This window comes from Physcomitrium patens, chromosome 5 (assembly GCF_059467195.1).
Source record: "Physcomitrium patens ecotype Gransden chromosome 5, ASM5946719v1, whole genome shotgun sequence".
Classification (NCBI taxonomy): Eukaryota; Viridiplantae; Streptophyta; class Bryopsida; order Funariales; family Funariaceae; genus Physcomitrium; species Physcomitrium patens.
Genome location: NC_143414.1, coordinates 8,167,886 through 8,187,996, shown reverse-complemented (window position 1 = coordinate 8,187,996; position 20,111 = coordinate 8,167,886). Strand labels below are relative to the sequence as shown.

Genomic DNA, 20,111 nt, shown 5'->3' with positions numbered 1-20,111 from the left:
AGAAAAGTCCCCTTCCACATGCCCTCTTCATCTTTTCACGTCATCCATATATATCATCCAAAAATTATTCATCGATAAATTCATCCATAGATGAAACAGTCCATGGGCAGCAGGTAGAGTGTTTCGTTTTGTTTTGTTTTGTTTTGTTTTTTTTTTATTATTGCAAATAGGGTATTATTTACGGAACTCACAGCGAAGGCCGTGATGAAGAAAACAAGGTTGCAGTGAAGAAATGGAAGTGTAATTGACGGCGCTGTTTGGGAGAATTGTACGTGCGACTTGTTTGCCAGATTGCTTTGCAGCAGTTTCGAATCCGGTTGGAAAATTTTGTGGGTTTTGGGAGGAGGGGGTCGAAAGGGATGGCAAGGAGAAGCTGCGTGTGTGGAATATGCGAGAGCGTGAACTTGCCCTCCGTTTGCTCTGCTTGCATCAATTACAGGTACTCTGCGCGCAAACATGGGCCACTGGGAATCAATTGTAGGGTTGTGAGGAATGGTGAAAGGGAGGGTGCTGCGATGGGTTTTCGAGGATTTCGCCAGAACTGGTCTGATGAGGGTGGGTTCGGATGGTTTTGGATTTTAGGCTGCTAGAGCGGTACAAATTGTTGAAGAATTTGGCGCAGGGCCGCGACTTCCTTCGCCAGCGCTTAGATGAGAAACTCATTGCTAAGGTGCGCAAATCCTCGCCTCTGTTTCCTCGCTTTGTGGATGGCTAGGTGCTCTGTTAGGGGTTAAATCAATTCAAGGACGTTTGGAATTTTAGTGGTGGGTATGATGGCATCGGCGTTCTTGTAAGGAGGTTCCTTTTGGCACTGGAGAAATTATGAAATAGGCGATGGACTATGATGCAAATTAGGTTTATGCAATATATTTTTTTTATATAAAGAACTTTCTCTTCACATGATTGGGAATTTTTGTGTTCATTTTGTTTGAGGGTCTAATTCTGCTGGGTGTTTGGTTCGACTGGGCAGCGAGAGGCTGAGCTCCAGCAACACTGGCGTGTGGAGCACGCAGAGCGCAGGGCGCAGCTGAAAGAGCGCCTGCGGCAGTGTAAAGAAGATTTTATTCAAGGTATGTTGCTGCTGCCAGTTCAGGCTTTTAATGAAACAATCAGTCTATTTTTATGTAGACGAAGCATAATTGCGGGTATGAAAATTGGTTGCATCACATTGTGAAGTTATCCACGTGGAAGGAGAGGCTACACTCTACAGTTGAGTGTATTGCGCGTCTTTCACCAAATTGGTCTTGGTTCCTGAAGATATGGAAACTTGTGTTAGTCTGCGGAAGTTGGAGGATCTGCGAGACTTGGATTAGAAGTTTATAATTCGTAATCATGTCACTGTGGAGCCTTTTAATTTAACCTGATTTTACATCACCAATTTGTAAAAGGAACCTGCCAAATTTTAGAAGCATGAAGAAGTCAAGCCTATCCGGTGCTTGACCTGTTGCACTGAGCATTAGTTGTTATTGCTTCTTGTCTAGGGAAAATGAAACGGGACCTTATGCAACATGATTTAGACGCCCAAGTTAGATTCCTTTCTGCAGCTTCTGCCCAGGTGATTGTTCCAGCATGCATCATGTTATCCTACTCTAGGAAGTGGCAATCTTGAGTATTGGCACTGCCGAGTTCAACATGCTAGCAGCATTTGAATTTGGCTTATTATGCTTGTGACGATGGCGTTTTAGATCATTTCCTGCTCTTCCAAGCTTTAGGGTGCGTAAATGTAACCCTCGTTTGTGGGAACACAGGTTGCGACGAAGAGGTTAGAACTGCTGGCGCATTTCTATCCCGATTTGATTCGTGCGCAGTCTCTTGTTCATGTGAGTGATCCGTTGATATCATTATTTCATAATCTGTTTTACAGTTAGGTTGTAGTCTGTCTGCATTGCAGGTCTTGTTGTATAAAGGGTGGTTTGAGTTCCGCTCTGATATGTAGTTTAAGCTATGGTGTGTGTGTCTTGCCTATTTTCCTCACTTCATCCTAGTTTGAATTAAAAAATTGGAATTCTATAGTTGCAAACTTTAGGGCCGTATGTTAAGATATATTTGCTTTTACTGATGCCTCATTGTTTCTTTTGTTATTTCACGTTTAAATCACCGTCTTGCACTCGTGGAACTGCTCTCATGCTTCGGAAAGTTTCACATCAGTGATTCTCCTAAGTCAGTCTCGCAGATGCTACTGTGATTGACGTGTTCATGTCCTTGGGGTTTCTGTTCTTGGACTTGTCAGACAGCGGTGGCATCTGATTTGTATCAGAAGCGCAGGATGGTCATTAGACAACTCTGCAAGATTTTACCACTTCGTCGAAGCTCCGTGAGTATTCTTTTATACGCTGCTGAGTCGTTCTGAGTAAACATTAATTGGTTTCTTATGCACTAGAGAAACTAAGACTATAGCCAAATCCCCAACTTCAAGTGTCCACCAGGTTGAGGTTTTCATTGTTGAAATACCTCGTTGTCGTTGTGCATTGTCGTCAAATAGGAGCTAACATTTTCTACAAGTTTCTCTTTTTTGGCAATTTATGAGATCTCTAGTAGAAGACATGTCATGCAGCAGCAATACATCTTTGAACACTCAAGGAATATTTCTTTTATGAATTCAGCGGAGAGCAAGCGATTACAAAAAATGAAAAAACAGAAAAAGAAAACGAAGGTTTTATGGTCATGTTATGGGTGCAGATGACAGTTGAAGAGCGGCAGAAGTGGGAAGGAAGTTGTAGTGGACCACAATCTGTTCGAATTTGCGGTGCGCGCTTGCCTCTTGGTGATGATCCTTTGACCACTCCACACATGGAACTTGCGGCATCGTTGGGGTAAGTCAGTTTTAATTGATTTCGAGTGCTTAGTTGGGGTGCTTCAGATTAACTAGGCCAGAAAGCTCAGAATTACCCAATCCTAAGAGGTTGTCTTGAAGTCCCAAACGTGATATCCTAGGTGACCAGATACTTGTGTCGCTGACTTTGTATTTGCTTTCTGTAGTTAGGAGGATTTGTAATGGTAATTGACTTGATACTTTTGTTTTTATTTATATCTTATTTCTCTTTTAAAGATGCATGAATTTAGCTAATCCATATGTCTGAAGAGAGGGCAAAATAATCTTCTTTAAGGCACATAATTATTCCAGATGCACTAAAACACAAAAAGTTCACGATGTGTCGTTGTTACGTTGAACAGGTATATGGTTCAGCTAGTTAGCCTGGCTGCACGTTATATATCGGGGCCTCTCTTACATAGTTCTGGTTTTGCGGTGAGCAATCAGACTTCTCTGTTAACTTGATATCGTGAAGGGCGAAGATTGCGATCTGTGTATGATATAACTTGTACACTTGTTGTGTGGAACTAGTCACTTAGAAGCTTATTACCTTAAGAAATCTTACATTCTTGTGTAATTAGCTAAATTATATGGTGATGCAGGCCTCGTCATCACGTGTGTGGCAAAGATCTTCTTACTTTGACTCAAGACCAGCTTCTCGAAGGTAAACATACTGCTGAGACAAGAATAAGTTGCCTTGCAGGCGTTGATTCAGCTGCCTGTAAGCTTTATGCATAAATCAAGATAATTCCTGCTGCTGGTCTTCCTCTTGTCGGATTTATCGGATTTATCGTGTTGCACCCACTCCGAGAAGGTAGAATAAACTTGGGCATCACTCTGACAGTGCTGTCAGCCTGTAGAGAAGTCTGCTTGCACAACAGTTGCTTCTGGTTTTGGAATCTCCTCAAGCAATACTTCATGTCGTTTACTGAAGTTTGGCTTTTTGGGTTTAGTGAGGAGTTCCCTCTGTTTATTCCACGCAAAGGAGGATGCACCTCTTCCGGTGACGACAACGAGCTCAGCAAGAGTGTTGGTAGCACTCTAGGCTTTTCATCTATGGAGAGCCCACGGATTGATACCGTAGAAAGCACCGCCAGTCTTGTCAATTATGGAACTTCAAGTGGCACTCGAGAGTCATATCCGGACGTTCAGAAAGGCATCAAACTTCTGCGCAGGAGTGTTGGATGTCTATGTGCATATGGTTTCGGGCAGCTTTCTCTTTCTGTACCCACGGACATGTCCATCTTCGATGCTTTCGCGGAGCTCCTCAATATTCTTTCGTCAAAAGAGACACGATCAAGGTTTGTGTGTCTTTCCGAGTTTTAAGAACTTCAGTTGTCACGATTTCTACTGTTGGCGGAGTTGACATTAGGAATCTTATCAAGCTCTTGGAAACATAATAACAGTTAGTGATTGAAATTAGATTTGCTCCGTAAACGTTTAATCTAGATGAATACTTGGGTGCCGGTGATTGTGTCGCTATACATTATGCATAGCCGGTTTCTATTATAGAGTCCATCGCCCATAACTTAGTGTTTATCCTTCGAAATGTTTTGGCCCTGACTTCTTATGGGTTGCTCGTAGAATCAAGCAACCACATTCGAGGCCTCACTACTTGTCAGTATTTGCACATATATGTGTCTGCTAACTTCCCTCGCATTCGAGTGAAGCGAATACTGTGGGGTGTTAGTCATATAGTATCACTTTGTAGGGTGCTAACGAATTAGTGTTATCCTATTGAAAATGTTCATTGTGTTCAGGTCTAGCAGAGGTAACCAACAGCCTAACGGCAAGTTTGGTCTTTCAGAAGGTCCCTTGGCTCGTATGAGAAGTGGACTGGGAGGCATGTCGGACCCAAATCGGTTCTCCCCAGGATCCCTGGTAACATACCTTCTCAGTCCTATCTTGTTCGCTCTACTTGCTTCCTCTCCTTTTTTTATGAAATTGACTGTTGCATAACTTTCTTGCAAAACACCATGGTACCTTGAAGTGTGAGATTGACATCTAAGGTTCTATTTGTATAGAGCCAGAGAACTCCTAAGGGGAAGGTGACTAGCTGGAACGGCTTCTACGACGTCAGTACAGAATCAGAGTTCATGGAAGCTGGGCCAAACTCGTCTGACAGCACTGTAGATGGTTGGAATCTTGTGGAGCATCCCAGACTGCCTCCTCCACCTTCTAACTCTGAGGATGTAGAGCACTGGACGCGGGCAATGTTTATTGATGCCACCAAGTAATGGTTTTACCTACTGTTCAGTTTGTCCTCTGTACAGTACCCTATCCAGGTCTCAAATGTACATAATATATGGCTCGTTTAATTAGCTCTAATAGGACCATTCTGGGGATATAAACCAATTGTGTAGATTTGCATCCAATTATATTCATACTTGGATTTACCAATCGACTTTGTTTCGACCATGTAGTTCACGGACTCAGGACATTGACTTGCTTAGAAGAATGGTATGTAGACCAGTTTGTTAGAAGCTAACTTACAAGGTTCTGGTAAAACTGTAGTACAGGTTCTTGACCTCTACTGCACAAAATGGATGATCATGGACTCTTACTTCGCATCCTGGCTGCACGGGTAGTGAAGCATAGACTATGAGGAAGTTTGTTTAAGTACCCAAGGCAGGTGATAGTCTCGAAGTATGTGAGCGTAGTTCCTGGTGACAAACATGTTGAGGAGACGTACTGTTTGTGTACACTAATGAAATGACAGGCGGTCCTGTGGCAGTTACATGTTGAGCATCGAAGAGATATGTTATTCAATTTTGAAGAATTCATTCCATATTCTAACGATTTCAAATCCACTACGTAGTATTCTTGATAATAGATGCCCATTAAGATACCTACATTGAAATGTTGCATAAACTTACCTTGGATTCCAACATCTTTGTTGAAGGGTGCATGTTCTGAACTTGAAGAATGCTGTATATTGTGAACCCCTAGCTTAATGCAATGTGCACGATAGTTATACATTATGTTTTGAACTATATCATACATGCTACTCGGAAATTACCTTGTAAGAAATATGTTTTAGAACGTATATTGGACTTGATTTGCATGTAGGAATTTTGTAAAATTTGTATGTAGGAAAGGACTTGATTTTCTTCCATTCACATATGCCTACAGGTATGTTCCTAGTGAGTGCACATATTTGATTAAAACATGAATTTTTACATAAGTTTAAAAGTAACATATCTGGAATCCAAAGAAGAGATAAATGCAACTTTATATTTTGGAATGTTTGTACAGAACCCACATATTTGACAAATATTATGCACATGCGTTGTAGTCATGAATTTCAAAAACAGAATATATTCTTTTGTATAGAGTTATTCTGTGGAAGATTTAAAAAAATGTTGAATGCCAAATACCAATTAAGGTATACTTTATATATATATATATATATATATATATATATCTAAATACAAAATAACCAATCAATCAAGGATTTTGTGAGACGAACAAGGACAGGTGTCCAAGAAATATAAACAAGTCCTTTTACTTTTTTTTATTAATAAAATATTCAATTGTGTTTATAAAAAATACTTTCAAAATAAGAAATTAAATGGATTTTTTAATTGCAATTACATTTAAGTGGTAATAAATAAATAAATACATAATATTACATACTAAAAGATAACTTCAACAACTTGGTCAAAAATCCTCAACATCATAATAGTGTTCATGTCAAGTCCTGAGAAGCTTTTCAAGGTCCAGGTCAGTGGTAGAATCCAGCGGATAAAATCTATCTATCTATCAATCTATCTATAAATATATATGTATATAGTTGTGTATATATTGGATACCTATACTCTCAAAACGAAATGGAATGCTACTTGGAAGTACATTGCAAAAGCTTGGCGGGTTGATTAAGGATTCAAGTGCGTGGATTGAGCAGTGAGGGCTGTTTGTGCCGTCGCTTCACTGAATTTGTATAGTAGAGTGATTTCTGGCGTATTCCTCCGCTATCATCTTTACAATAGCCTTCCTATCGGCCGAAGAGAGGTGCTCCAGTCTTGCCTGAGGTCCAAGCAGCCTCGGGGATGAACTGAAGTTGTATTGCCTGGCCCTCCTGGTACTGCTGCAGTGATGCAGACCTGCATCGTACGCCAGAGCAGCCTCCTTCTCTGTATCATACGAACCCAGCCACACCTTCTCATTCTTTCCAGAAATCCTCATTTCACACACCCACTTGTCTCTCCGTGGGCGAATCCCTGTGTATCCGCTTGGGCTACGCAGGGTAAATATCCTCCTCCTCGTTCCAGGGGTGCGAGACGATGTTGCAGGGGTGATCTCCGCCTGCGAGTGAGTGTTAGAACTAAATCTGCGGATCTAACGTGCAGCTGACGTACATTGTGTGGAGGAAGAAAACATCATCGAGTTACAGATTGAAGCGGTTGGAATTCTTACCGTTACTGTTCTCCTCAATCGAATTTGACTTAGTAGCCCTGAGAAATTTCTGTACGCAGTAAACATGCCCGCTGCGATTTTCCAGCCTCGTCTCCGCAGCATCCCCTCCCCGAACCATGGATAGGTCGGATGCATCCGGCCAATGGAAGTCGAAGGTCGAGATATAATTATCTGGCGTGCTTGACAACGCAAACAACCCTGTCCGCATACACAAGGCTCTAATTCCGTGCGATCATCAACAGGTGGAGGGATTGCGTGACTTGTTTCCCAAAGAACATCCTCGTCTTGAAAATCCTCAGGTGTGAGATAGAGTTCCCGATCATGGGGCGATGTCGCTAGAGGATCCAGATCCATTCCATCATGGGAACTACCAGCCTGGAACTCGGCAAAAACAGCTTCACCGAAATATTGCCGAGTGGAAGCCTCCGAAACGTCTTCCGGGGTATCAGGTTCAAACAATAATGAGAATCTCTCACGGAGTAGGTGCTTCACCTCTACTGGCGCCTTCAACCCCCCAAATAAGTTCGCCACCCCGCGCACAACCCCCCATCGACATGGTGTGCTCTGTTCTCCCATGCCTGCTTGACTGCTCATAACCCAGCCCTTTGCTATGTACCAAAAACTTATGTGAGTGCAATCAGTAACACATTTAAACTCAGCACAGACAAGGAACACTCGCCATGACGCTACACAATCAAACGCCCTCTAACCCACTCATTTGTACATGCTCAAAGGCGGTTTCCCTACCGCAACAGCGTGATTCTGCAACAGGAATCCTGTAGAATCATGCCAAAGATAACCAGACGACCAAACGTTTATTCAACACAACTAACTACGTTGGACAAAATCTCCACATTCCAACAATGGAACAGAGTAAGTACACCCAACTGTCAAGGGAGACAAGATTCCTCCGTGCACAACTTACACCAGCCACCTCATCGACCCTGTTGCGTTGCTCGAAGATTCTCCATCGACGAACGAAACCCCGCTCATCGAGCTCTCCTCTACCGCCTTAACGACAGAACAGCGAAATTAGATCCCACGCACCCACTTGACAGCCAACTAAGAAGCGCCCGGTGGTAGCGACTTGAACCGCCAGCCTTACGGTGGCAATCCTGGGTCAAGTCGCGTACTAGGAAAAGCACGACGTGCGACGCGATGCTTGACCCTCAGGCAGAAAGATAGATGCAATTGGACCTGATGTTGGGGAGCCAGAACTAGCATTATTTGGTGAGAGAGGTAAGTTGGAGGTTGAGATCGAGGGTCCACTTGCCCCTGCTGCTCGCACATTCGTCCTCTTCTACCGACGGGCTTGTCGGTTCTTACCGACACGTCCGACGTCTGCGGTCCCCCTTGCTCCGCAGCCTGCGACAGTTCTGACTGTGCAGCGGTGCACATGGCGCTGTTTTATATGGTCGTCGGTAATGGATCACATTCCGTGGATGAATAATCTTAGGTCGGGATTGATGGATGGCTGATCGATGGTGCAAAGTGGGAATCTGCGTGGGAAAGCCAAAGTTTCCTTCTAGATTCAGAATCTTGTGGTGGTATTTGAAATACAAAGTATAAATCGTGTGTCGTAGTTTTCTTCGAATGTTGTGTGATTTGGAAACCAAATTTGGATAACACCCAAAAGAATCATCTAACCAAGTAAAAATGAAACTACCCAAAATAGAATTGGTTTGTTATTATAAAAGAAAATAATCCAGGAAGTTGTTGTGTGATAATTATATCTACCATGCATGATTTTTTTTTTTTTTTTTTTTTTTTTTTTTTTCATTTATTCTTCTAATAATTCTCTTGTATAAGTTTTACCAATGATTTGTTCTGCATTCAAAGAAAATTCCCAAACTTCACCTGTGGAATGGAACTAAAATACTTAGTAAATTTTATGCAAAAAAATTATATATATATATATATATATATATAGAGAGAGAGAGAGAGAGAGAGAGAAAGAGAGAGAGAGAGAGAGAGAGAGAGATGTATGCATAATTTTTTTTCTCAAGAACAAAAATAATTCTTAATTAATTCTTTAAACCACATTAAGTGTTAAATTACTTATATCTCAATGTTTATGTCTTCTATTTCCACTTATATATTTTTTAAAGTTATAATTATTGCTAAAAAATTATGAAAATATTTGCATGTAAGTATACAATTTTTTAAGCAAAAATTGAAGAAAGGATTGTAAAACTAAAGTGCAAAGTTAATCTCTTATTTTATTTTTTAAAGATATTTTTAATTCAATAGAAATCCTATTACATATATTGTAATTTTCCAAAAGAACTTGCTTTTTTTATTTTTTATCTTCTTGCTTTTTTTATTGATAGTAATTTATTAAAATTATGAAACATATGGATATGCAAAATGATTCTCTAAATGATTCTCTAATTTCAATATGTATATCTTTTAGGTTGCAATAAAATGTTGATCATATTAGATTTGATTGCTCCAAAAATATTTCACAAAAAAATAAAAAATAAATGGTCCAATAAGTAATGGTTTATTAATTTTGATAATGTATTTTAATTAAATTACTTTTTGTTGAAGTTTAATAACAAGCTTTATTATGTTGATAAATTTTCAAAGTTTAAACTTATTGCTATCAAATTTATCTGAAGTAGCAACTTTTAATTTTTAATTTTTTTCAATGGATATCACCATATTCTTATGATGATTAGCAACATAAAGAATCACTTGATGTAGAAGAAACTACCACTATCTTTGTATTCTCAAGATCAATCACTCCAAATATTGTTTGTGGTGGTAAACAAAGCTGATAAGTTGCAAGTATTAATTCTTTTCTTGAATTTCCACGTTGTATTATAAGATTTATTATTAGCAAAGATATAGCATTTATAGAAAAAACTATAAAATACTAATTTTTTTACAAGAAACAGAAAACCAGAAGGGAGAGAACAAAACTAAATAAAAATTTAATGAGAATACCAACTTAGCTTGTGATCAAGTTAGTCTGGGGGTGGTGGACCTGCAGTCAGGTGTTTGGGCATTCATACCACCACTGGAGAAGCTTTTAAAGCACCATGTCAACCAGGTGGGATAAAAATATAAAAATATAAAAATATATGTAAAACACTCTCCTACAATCTAAAACGAAATGGAATGCCATTCCAAGTACACATCAGCGAGGCAACCGAGTGACAGCTTGTGCACGTCCAGTGAAAGATCTTCGCAGGTTGATTAAGGATTCACACTGTGTGGCTTGAGTAGTGAGGTCTGTTTGTGCCGTTGCTTCACTCAATATCTCTGGTATAGTAGTTTCTGGCATATTCCTCCGCTATCACCTTTACAATAAACCTCCTATCGACCGAAGAGAGGTGCTCCAGTCTTGCCTGAGGTCCAAGCAGCCTCGGGGATGAACTGAAGTTGTATTGCTTGACCCTCCTGGTACTGCAGTGATGCAGACCCGCATCGTACGCCAGAGCAGCCTCCTTCTCTGTATCATATGAACCCAGCCACATCTTTTTCTCAGTCGTTTCAGAAATCCTCATTTCACACACCCACTTGTCTTTCCGTAGGCGAATCCCTGTGTATCCGCTTGTGCTACGCAGGGTCAATGCCCTCCTCGGCGTTCCAGGGGTGCGAGAAGACGATGCAGGGGTGATCTCCGCCTGCCAGAGAGTGTTAGGACTGGATCTGTGAATCCAACGTGCAGTTGATGTACATTGTGTGGAGGAATCAAACATCATCGAGACTGCAGAAAAGATTGAAGCCGTTGAAATTCTTACCGATTCTGTTCTCCTCTCTCGAAATTGTCGTCCAATCCTTGAGGATTTGCTGTACGCAGAAAGCATGGTCAATACGATTCCCCAGTCGGAGCGTCGCCTCTGCAGCATTTCCAAACGCACCTCCTCGTCTTGGAAGTCCCCAGGTGTGAAACTGACTTCCCCATCATGAAATGGTGTCGCTAGAGGATCCAGTCACATCCATTCACTTAGGAAACTATCAGTCTGCAGAAATTCTTCTCCTTGTAGGGTATCCATTCCCTGATTGCGGCGCCTCTCCTCGAGTGAAGCCCTCAACCGCCAATATACTTTCAGCATCCCAAGTAGAACCCCCCATCGACTTGCTGTGATCGGTTCTCCCATGCCTTCTTAAGACTCTTTCCCCACCGCAACGGCGTGATTGAGCAAAACGAACTCTGCAGAAGCAATGGCAAAGTCAACAAGACAATCAAACGTTTATTCAACACAACAAACTGCGTTAAACAAAAACTCCACACTCCAAAACTGGAACAGAAAAAGTACACCCATCGCTCACGGGAGACGAGGTTCTTCGCTCCTTAACTGCACCAGCCAGCGCATCCACCCAGTTGCGGTGCTCGAGTATTCTCCTTCGACGTACGAAATCCCGTTCATGTAGCTCTCCTCTACCGCCTGAACGACGGACTAGCGAATTAAACATCGCCCAGTGGTGGATGATCTGTACCACTAGTGTCATGGTGGCGACTCTCAGTCAAGTTGTTCGAGAGAAAAAGCACGGCATGCGACGCGGTGCTTCACCACCAACGGTAAGACGGAGTTGGACCTGATAACGGGAAGCTAGACCTGGCAAGATTGGGTGCGAATGAGACGCTGAAATCCAGGGTCAACTTGGCCCTGCTCGCTCATCCGTCCCTCTTGTACCGACAGGCTCTTCGGTAAGTACCGATACCTCCGAAGTCAGCGGCCCCTCTCGTTTCTCGGCCGCCAGGACAGGATGAAGTTGCGTGGATGAATTATTCTATCTATTTCTGGATGGATGATGGTGCGAAAGGGAATCTGTGTGGAAAAGCTAAAGTTTGCTTCTAGATTCGGTCTCTTGGGGTGGTATTTGATTTTATGAAATAAAGTGTGTCTTAGTTCGCTTTGATCGTTGTGTGATTTGGGAACCAAATATGGAATGTGAAGAATAACATTCAAACAAAGCATCCAAGCAAATCAAATGAAATTATCAAAAATGGGATTAATTTGTCATTATGGAAGAAGTTAGTCTAACAAGTTGTGTAAAGTTTCTTTCTATTGTTTATGTATCAATATCAAAAATAATTAATTAAAGAATATTTTTAAAATTATAAAACCGTGTTTTTATGAAATAAAAATAAAACAAAAATATTATAATTAAAGAAAGTAATAGCGATGAATAAAAAAAAATATATTTTAGAATAAATCTTAGAAGAAGTTAATTTCATTCACAAAGACTTCCAAAAAAATGTAGAATATTTTAAAAACATTGTAAATACTTCCCATTGAAAGAATAAATAACAAATATTGTTCACAAGATTCTACATGAAACTTTCTTAGTTGATTTGGCTTATAAATTGTTCATTTACAAATAAGTGGGGCTTTAATTATTTTGTGAATTGTAATATTTTTTTTAAAAGTAAAAGAATCTAAAAAAATTTATTTGATTATATGATTACATTTTAATATGAATTTACTATTTCTGCCTATATGATTACATTTTAATAAAATTTTTTCTATTTCCTCTTTTGATGATTATGCTATTTACAATATATTTAATAATTATGGTGTCTCCCTTGTTGGAACCCTATTCTTACTTGTACTTGTAGTTTAAGCTTACCTTGGCTTTATAACTTGCACTTTGTTAATTTTTATGCAAACATTGATTTTTGGGCAACAACCATCTTTCATAGATATACTACACATGAAACCAAACAAGAAACTGAACCAAAAAGTTTTAACTTGAAAGCTAATAAGAACTTCATTAAATCAGATGACTACAAGATTAATATTTAGAATGTGAGCGAAAGCTCCAAAAGATGTGTTGTTAAGATTGAGGGGTCCTTTAGCCTTGACTCCTATATATATTAGGTATTAAATAGCTTCTCAAGAAATTTTCATGTTGCTTGAAGATGAAGCAATCTTAAGAAGCTTTGTATCAAGTTTTCATATAGCTTAAAGCTAAAACAATCTTAAAAAGCTTCTTAGACAACTTCTTTAATTCTCTTAGAAATTTTTAGAACTTATTAGAATATTCTATAAATCTTTTATAACATAATAGAATATTCTAAGAATATTTTAAAAATCTTCTTGTTAAATATCCATAACATCACTTATCCTTTTAACTCCAAATTCTATAAAGAGTATTGATTTTATATATATATTTTTTATATATATATAACATCATAGTAGTAGCTTCATAGAAAAGTCATTCTAAAATAGATTTGGATTTTTCAGGATAGCATCGATGAAACTCTTATACCTTTTCTAGTGCATTAACTAATTTTTTTATTAATTCCTATGTATGCTCATTCATATCATAGCTGCAACCATGAATAAAATACTCTAACTTGTCTTTTCTTCTTCAAGAATCAAGGATATTTTCTACTTCATATTCCACATGATTATCTATTTCAATGCAAGGTGGTGATGGTTGTATTCTTTCTAATATAGTTGATTTTGAATAAGCCTTTAAAAAAGAGTCATGAAAGATTGGATATACTTTCATATACAAGTAGTTCAAACTAATAAGCCACTAGATTTATTTGCTTTTGAATACAAAATGGCCCTAGTCTTTGATAATCCATCTTATTGCAAGGCCAATTAATCTTGATATTTTGTCAAAGAAGCCATATTTTATCTCCAACTTAAAAAGCAAGGAATTCTTTTTTAAATTTGTATGAAGATATTTTATAAGAAACTTGAGCTACTTGTAAATGGAACTTCAAAATTATCTAGAGCTTTGACAATTATTTTGGAAGTTCTTTAGTTGCTAGATTTTCATCCTTTAATATACTTAACAAATCAAACTTTGGATGGTAATCATAATTAGAATAAAATAATATTTTTTGAGTCAAAATATGAAAATTATTATTATAAGCAAACTCCACTAAAGATAAATATGAAATCCAATCAGTTTATTGATATTTGATAGAACATTACAAATACTATTTTAAAACTTGATTAACTTGTTTTATTTGATAATCTATTTGACAATAAAAAATAGAGCAAAGTTTGGTATTTTTCTTCAATATATCAAAAAAGGATTTCCAAAACTTTGATATAAATTAAGGTTCTCAATGAAAAATAATGCCATTAGATAGGCCATGATATCAACATATATTATCTTAAAAAAGCCTTATCATTTTTTCTTTGAAAATTATCTTTTTGCATGGGACAAAATGTGCCATCTTTGTAAGTTGATCCATAACAACGTAGATAGCATCATATAGATGATGGCAGTAAGTCAAAGATGAAATCCATTGATATTGAAGACCATGGTTGCTTTGAAATTGGTAGTGGCTATTGAAGTCCATAAGAATGATGTAAAAAATTCTTGGATCTTAAATAGATATCACACAAGAGGACAAAATCCTTCATAATCTTTGACATTTGAGGCCACAAAAAATCTTAAGAAATAAGTTCCAATGTTTTATTAAATCCAAAATGACTTGTAGCTGAAAAATAATGATAAGATTGAAGAATATAAAGTTGTATTGGTCCTCTTGGAATATATAAACAATCTTCAAAATACAAAAGATCTTTTACAAACTTCAACTTGTCATCATGAAGGCACTACTTGATATTACAAACTAATGAATCTTTAGCTAACATTGCACGAATTTGTTCAAAAAAACTTAAATCAAATATAACCATAGAAGTAGCATACAAACAAAATTGTTTTGGCTTCAAAAGAGTAGTATATTGCTAATCAAATGCTGCTTCTCCAACCTTTGGAGTAAGATTTGATGTCCTTGATAAAGCATCTAATAGTCCTTGTTGCTTTTCTAATTGATATATTATCACAAAATCAGAACAAGATGATAACATATTGCAACAAGTTTGGTAGGAATTCAAAATCCAAGTTGACATGAAATATTTCAAATTCTTGAGATTTGTTTATAAAATCATAAGATGTGTAGCACCTTCCAATAAGTGATGCTATTCTTAAAAAGATTCTACAATCGCAATTATTATTTTTATTATAAATCTCATGATTGATTTTTATAGTTAAAAATTTTCTAGAATAAAATGCCACTAGGTAGAGCTTTTCATTCTTTTTCATTTGTGATAATACAATTCCTAATACAAAGCCAAAATAATTAGTTTCCAAATACAAGGCCTTCATTAAATTTACATATAATAAAATTAGAGCTATAATAAAAGCTATCTTTAAATCTTGAAAAGTCCTTTGAGCTTGAGGTCCCTTTTTGATTTAACTTTGGATGTCAACCAAATAATAGAAGCAACAGCTTTGAAGTAATTTTTAATAAATATCTGATAGAAATTAACAAATCCAAAGAAAAATTATACATCTTATACTATCTTTAAAGTTTTCCACTCTATTATAGCTTGAACTTTCTTTGAATCCATCAACAGGCCTTTATTAGATATAAAATATCTAAGAAATTTGACTTTTTATTAATTGAATATACATTTATCCAATTTGGCATATAATCCTCTATCTTGTTTAAGAATTTTCAAAAAATATCACTCATCAAATGTTGGAATATAGCTAGAGCATTTGTTAATTCAAAAGGCATGACATTATATTCAAAATATTTGTACCTTCTCCAAAATATTATCTTCCATTCATCTCTTTCTTTAATCCATACCAAATTATATGTTCCTCAGAGATCTATTTTGATATAGATCTTAGCTTGACTGAGTTGCTCCAAAAGCCTCAATATTAATAATAATGGATAACAATTCTTCACCATTAATTTGTTGAGGCTATAATAATCAACACACATTTTCAAAAATCTATCTTTTTTCTTCACAAAAAGTATTGGTGTACTTATTAGAGATTTGGAATTTCAAATAAAGTTCTTTGGAAGATTTTTGTTGATATAATCCTTTAATATTAAAAGTTCATTTTATGATAGGTTGTAAATTGGGCCAAATGGTGGTTGAAACTTTTTTTGAAGATCGATGGTACAATCATATGGGCAATGCTCTAGCATTTTTTTTTCAAAGACATCTTCAAACTCCTTATATTGCTTTGGAATAGCTATTAGTAAGCTTGCTTTTGCACAAGTTGGAGTTGCAAATATAATAAATTTCATTTCCTTCTTAGTTGATTTTATAAAAGTTCCTTGCTTCAAAAAATAAAGGCATTGTTGTTGATGACTTCTTAATAGGTTTTGCCTAAAGGAATTCTATAGAAAATTTAATTTTATGATATCTCCAATCTATAGATGGATTATATATTTTTAATCATGATAGTCTTAGAATGATAGGATTGGATGAGGTTCTAATAATTTTAAATATTATTTTACTACTATGGCTCTCAAATGATATTTTTAGTAGTATGGTCTTAAGAATAACATTACTTGAAGATAAAGATCAACCATCTATTATTTCTACATGTATAGGTTTTGACTTCTATATTTAAAAGAATTTTATGAAGTTTAGAAACCTCTTCATTTAAAAAATAAGGAAATGCTCTTGAATCTAATAAGACATTTGTTTAAAGTTTTTGTGGACCAAGAAATAAATATATAATATAATAATATACAAGTTGGACAAAGACAGAGGGAGCTTGATAAATTTGAGGTGTTGAAATGTCTATCTATATGATTCCTAGTATAAATGGGCTTCTTTATTTTCTTGAACAATTGCACTTCTAATCTTGGTTGTATATTATTTCTTCACATAATTTTTAAATTTATAACCTTCTTTACCATAATATAGATATAAATCTTGTTGAAATCAATGCTTCTTTTCTTCTATTATAAGAGGTTTAAACTATACTACATTAATTTGTATATCCTCAGCTCTAGAATGTGGAAGTAATATATTTATTAAAATAATAGAGTAGGAATTTTTAATGAATTATTTTATCAAAGTCCACAAGCGTTAATTTAAATGATATTGAATTAATCAATTATTGCACTTCACAACTTAATTGATAGCTTCATTGAATGTTTAAAGGATTAAGTAATGATAGTAATAAATATTTTATATCATTCTTTAGTCCTCAATAGAATTGAATCATAAGAGCTTGTTCATTCCAATTAATGTCATAAAAAAATTACTTAAAATTAGATACATAAATTGATACAAAGTATGACTTTTAGCATAATGAACTAATCTTTGTTGTTGCCTACTAAGCCTTGTCATGTTTTTCAAATGCCTCTACAAGTACTTCTAAGGAAGCTTCAAAGTTGCTCAAGATTGGAGATTTTTTTAAAAATAAAGGAGCAAACCAAGATAAGGCTTGTCTTTTGAACAAGATTCTAACTAAACCAACTTACAACTCTTTTGTTGGATAGCACTTAAGTTGTAGAAAAGTTATCAATTGAATTTGGTTTACAAACCCTTGAAACTTCAAGCATGTGCCATCAAGCTTTTTTAAAAGACTAATTTGAGGCTCTTTATATTGTTGAATAAGTAAGTTTTCTTATTGAGATACAAGTGCTACTGCCTCCTTACATGTACAAGCTTAAGAAAGTAATTGTATTACATGCAAATTTACTCCTAGTCTTGCATCACCATAAAATTGTACAATAAATCCTTCAATTTCAGCATTTCTATGAGCTAAAGAATTTATTATATTTATAATAACATCTAATTTAGACTTAAGAGATTCAACCATACTAACATCATCACCTTTAGCTATCTTGAAAAAAAAAAAAAAAAAATTAAAACAATACTAGTTTAGAGGAGGGTACTTCGCAACCTCTAAAGTGCTTAGATGCCTTCAAAAAGAGAATTAATTCATTCTTTATCAAAAAGAATTAAGATCTAATATTGATAAGAGAACAAACTTGACAAACCATTATAGATACACTACATATGAGACCAAATAAGAAGCTGAACTAAAAAGTTTCAATATGAAAGCTAATAAGAACTTAATTAAATCAAATGAGTATAAGATCAAAATCAAGAAGGTGAGGTAGAGCTCTAAGAGATGTATTGTCAAGTCTGAGAATCTCCTCAGCCTTGATTCCTATATATGTATACTACGTATTAAGAAACTTTTCAAAAAGTTTCTATATTGCTTGAAGATGAGGCAATCTTAGGAAGCTTTATAAGAAGTTTCCATATTGCTTGAAGATGAAGCAATCTTAGGAAGCTTCTTGAACAACTTCCTTAATTTTCTTAATTTTTTTTAAAACTTATCAAAATATTCTTAGAATCTTTTAAAACCTTCTAAAATCTAATAGAATATTCTTAGAATATTCTTAGAATATTATTTTTGGATGTCCGTAATATCATCTCTATATAAATCTCTTTACAAAACACATGATTAAATGATTTAGCACAATTTTTATTTTCTTATGGTTAAACTTTCGGATTAGTTTCTTGAACAAAATTATCTAATTTTTTGAATATTTTTTGTGATAATTTCATGGATTCAACTAGTTTCATTTACTTTCAATCTCAACTCATATTAATTGATATACCAAAAGCTTCATAACTTATCATATTATACAATTATGCATATGTTAATCTTTTAAGATACTTCAATTAATTTAATCAAACAATTTTATTACAAAAAATTAATGCAGAGATTCCAAAAATGTTTGTTTATGTGTTTAAAATTTTACACATAAGTTTTAAAACAATTTATTTAATTAATTAATTTTCCTATTTATCTATTTCTGAAAATCACTTTTTTCAGAATGTTTTAATATTTGACATGATGTTTTTTCTAACTACCTTCTAAAATTACTCCTTATAAAGTTTTGAACAATTTTAAATTTTGACTTTTTAATATTTGAAAGAACAAATTAATCTACTTATGTACTTTCTATTCTGCAATTAACAATTTCTTCACATACTCTTTAATTTCAAATTAGTTTGCATTTGTATTTAAAATTTACAATTAATAATATCATACACTTGTGCAGAATTCTTTACATCCTAATTATTATTCTTTATAAAAATGAATGGATGAAGGAATATATACATATATTTGTTAGATTGTTTGATATCTTCAGGACCAACAGTAACCATTTCAACTCACTTGGTAGAATGGCATATAATGCTCTAACCATCTCAACATTAACAGTATCATTTTCAATAAAAAAGCAGCAAAACTAATTGCTTTTCTGGGGTGGTAGATTGTTCAGCCAGAAGCCAACAGCACCAGAATTGTAGACATGGACATTGAATACTAGAATTGCAGCACTGAGTCTCGTGGCTCCTGTTGTAGCCAGCTTTCGTAATGTACCAACAGAACATTTCTCTGATAGCGAAGACATCGAGCGGCCATCTGAAGCGATGCATGAAGGTGAAACTGAAATGGTGTTAAATTGCTCTCAAGGAGATCAACTTGCAGGTAGGCTGTTCAATTGTTTAACATAGTATCTTCTGTTGCTCCTGGTGTTCATAGTCAGCGGCTTAGTGCTACTTTGTACAACATCATTATTTTCTCCGCTTGCTTGAGGTCATCAATGCAATCCTAGACCTTGAGTGGTTTACTTCAATGAAAGGAACATATGTGTGTAACTTGTATATTTCATGCAGGTTCCGGATCAGACAGTGTTGGGCCGAATCCAGACGACAAGCAAGGCAACCAAGAGATTCTTCCCAAGACAATTGTCAATTACAATACTCAAAATGCAGACTGAAATGGCTTAGATATCCCAGTGGACGCAGGGATCAAAGACCTCGAAGTTAATGAGCATCAGAGAAAAGAAAGCTTCAAAGTGTACCGAGCTCGAAGGTACTTTGCCAGGAAAAGAACATTAACAGTCGGGAAGCCTTGTTGGAAAATGCCAGATTAAATGCGCCGAGGTCTTTCAAACGAGAGGAAGATGTCGATGGCAGCCGGAGAAAAAGATTAGATAGCAAAGGACGGGTCTCGTACGACTTGGACAAACCCGCAGGTGCACCAGCTATTCACCGATCTGCAATACTGTTAAAAATATGGATTATGAAGGAGTATTTCAAGTCTAGGGTGTGTTTAGTAC

The 20,111-nt window shown here is 36.1% G+C and overlaps 3 protein-coding genes across 5 annotated transcripts; 1 reads left to right on the top strand and 2 right to left on the bottom strand.

The window, feature by feature from the left end:
• Positions 1–156: 156 nt before the first annotated feature.
• Positions 157–5,611, top strand: LOC112282989 (uncharacterized). Its single transcript, XM_024521259.3, has 12 exons — positions 157–439; positions 583–670; positions 971–1,070; positions 1,482–1,555; positions 1,749–1,820; positions 2,231–2,314; positions 2,680–2,813; positions 3,175–3,247; positions 3,415–3,476; positions 3,766–4,113; positions 4,573–4,693; positions 4,837–5,611. The coding sequence occupies exons 1-12, from the start codon at positions 360–362 to the stop codon at positions 5,047–5,049; spliced, it is 1,449 nt and encodes a 482-aa protein (XP_024377027.1). The 5' UTR covers positions 157–359; the 3' UTR covers positions 5,050–5,611.
• An 802-nt stretch (positions 5,612–6,413) lies between these two features.
• LOC112282244 (uncharacterized) lies at positions 6,414–8,597 on the bottom strand. Of its 3 annotated transcripts, none has more exons than XM_073534015.2 (3): positions 8,154–8,425; positions 7,229–7,836; positions 6,414–7,117 (listed from the first exon to the last, which is right to left on the bottom strand). In XM_073534015.2, the coding sequence occupies exons 2-3, from the start codon at positions 7,820–7,822 to the stop codon at positions 6,740–6,742; spliced, it is 972 nt and encodes a 323-aa protein (XP_073390116.1). In that variant the 5' UTR covers positions 7,823–7,836; positions 8,154–8,425; the 3' UTR covers positions 6,414–6,739. The 3 variants fall into 3 exon arrangements, with proteins under 3 accessions (XP_073390116.1, XP_024375417.1, XP_090106536.1); XM_024519649.3 differs by having other exon boundaries at positions 8,117–8,407; XM_090250410.1 differs by having other exon boundaries at positions 7,229–8,597.
• Positions 8,598–10,266: 1,669 nt separating this feature from the next.
• LOC141045450 (ethylene-responsive transcription factor ERF015-like) lies at positions 10,267–11,290 on the bottom strand. The gene is made up of 2 exons (XM_073534388.2): positions 10,978–11,290; positions 10,267–10,860 (listed from the first exon to the last, which is right to left on the bottom strand). Exons 1-2 carry the CDS (start codon positions 11,083–11,085, stop codon positions 10,483–10,485), a joined length of 486 nt encoding a protein of 161 aa, XP_073390489.1. The 5' UTR covers positions 11,086–11,290; the 3' UTR covers positions 10,267–10,482.
• Between the last annotated feature and the right edge of the window lie 8,821 nt (positions 11,291–20,111).

Bases quoted from the DNA above. Each gene is read 5' to 3' on its own strand.
- LOC112282989 (XM_024521259.3), top strand. From the start codon at position 360: ATGGCAAGGAGAAGCTGCGTGTGTGGAATATGCGAGAGCGTGAACTTG. The intron at 1,556-1,748 runs GTGATTGTTCCA...GTGGGAACACAG, and splicing joins TTTCTGCAGCTTCTGCCCAG to GTTGCGACGAAGAGGTTAGA. The intron at 1,821-2,230 runs GTGAGTGATCCG...TGGACTTGTCAG, and splicing joins GTGCGCAGTCTCTTGTTCAT to ACAGCGGTGGCATCTGATTT.
- LOC112282244 (XM_090250410.1), bottom strand. From the start codon at position 7,822: ATGAGCAGTCAAGCAGGCATGGGAGAACAGAGCACACCATGTCGATGG. The intron at 7,118-7,228 runs GTAAGAATTCCA...ACTCACTCGCAG, and splicing joins GATTGAGGAGAACAGTAACG to GCGGAGATCACCCCTGCAAC.
- LOC141045450 (XM_073534388.2), bottom strand. From the start codon at position 11,085: ATGCTGCAGAGGCGACGCTCCGACTGGGGAATCGTATTGACCATGCTT. The intron at 10,861-10,977 runs GTAAGAATTTCA...ACTCTCTGGCAG, and splicing joins GAGAGAGGAGAACAGAATCG to GCGGAGATCACCCCTGCATC.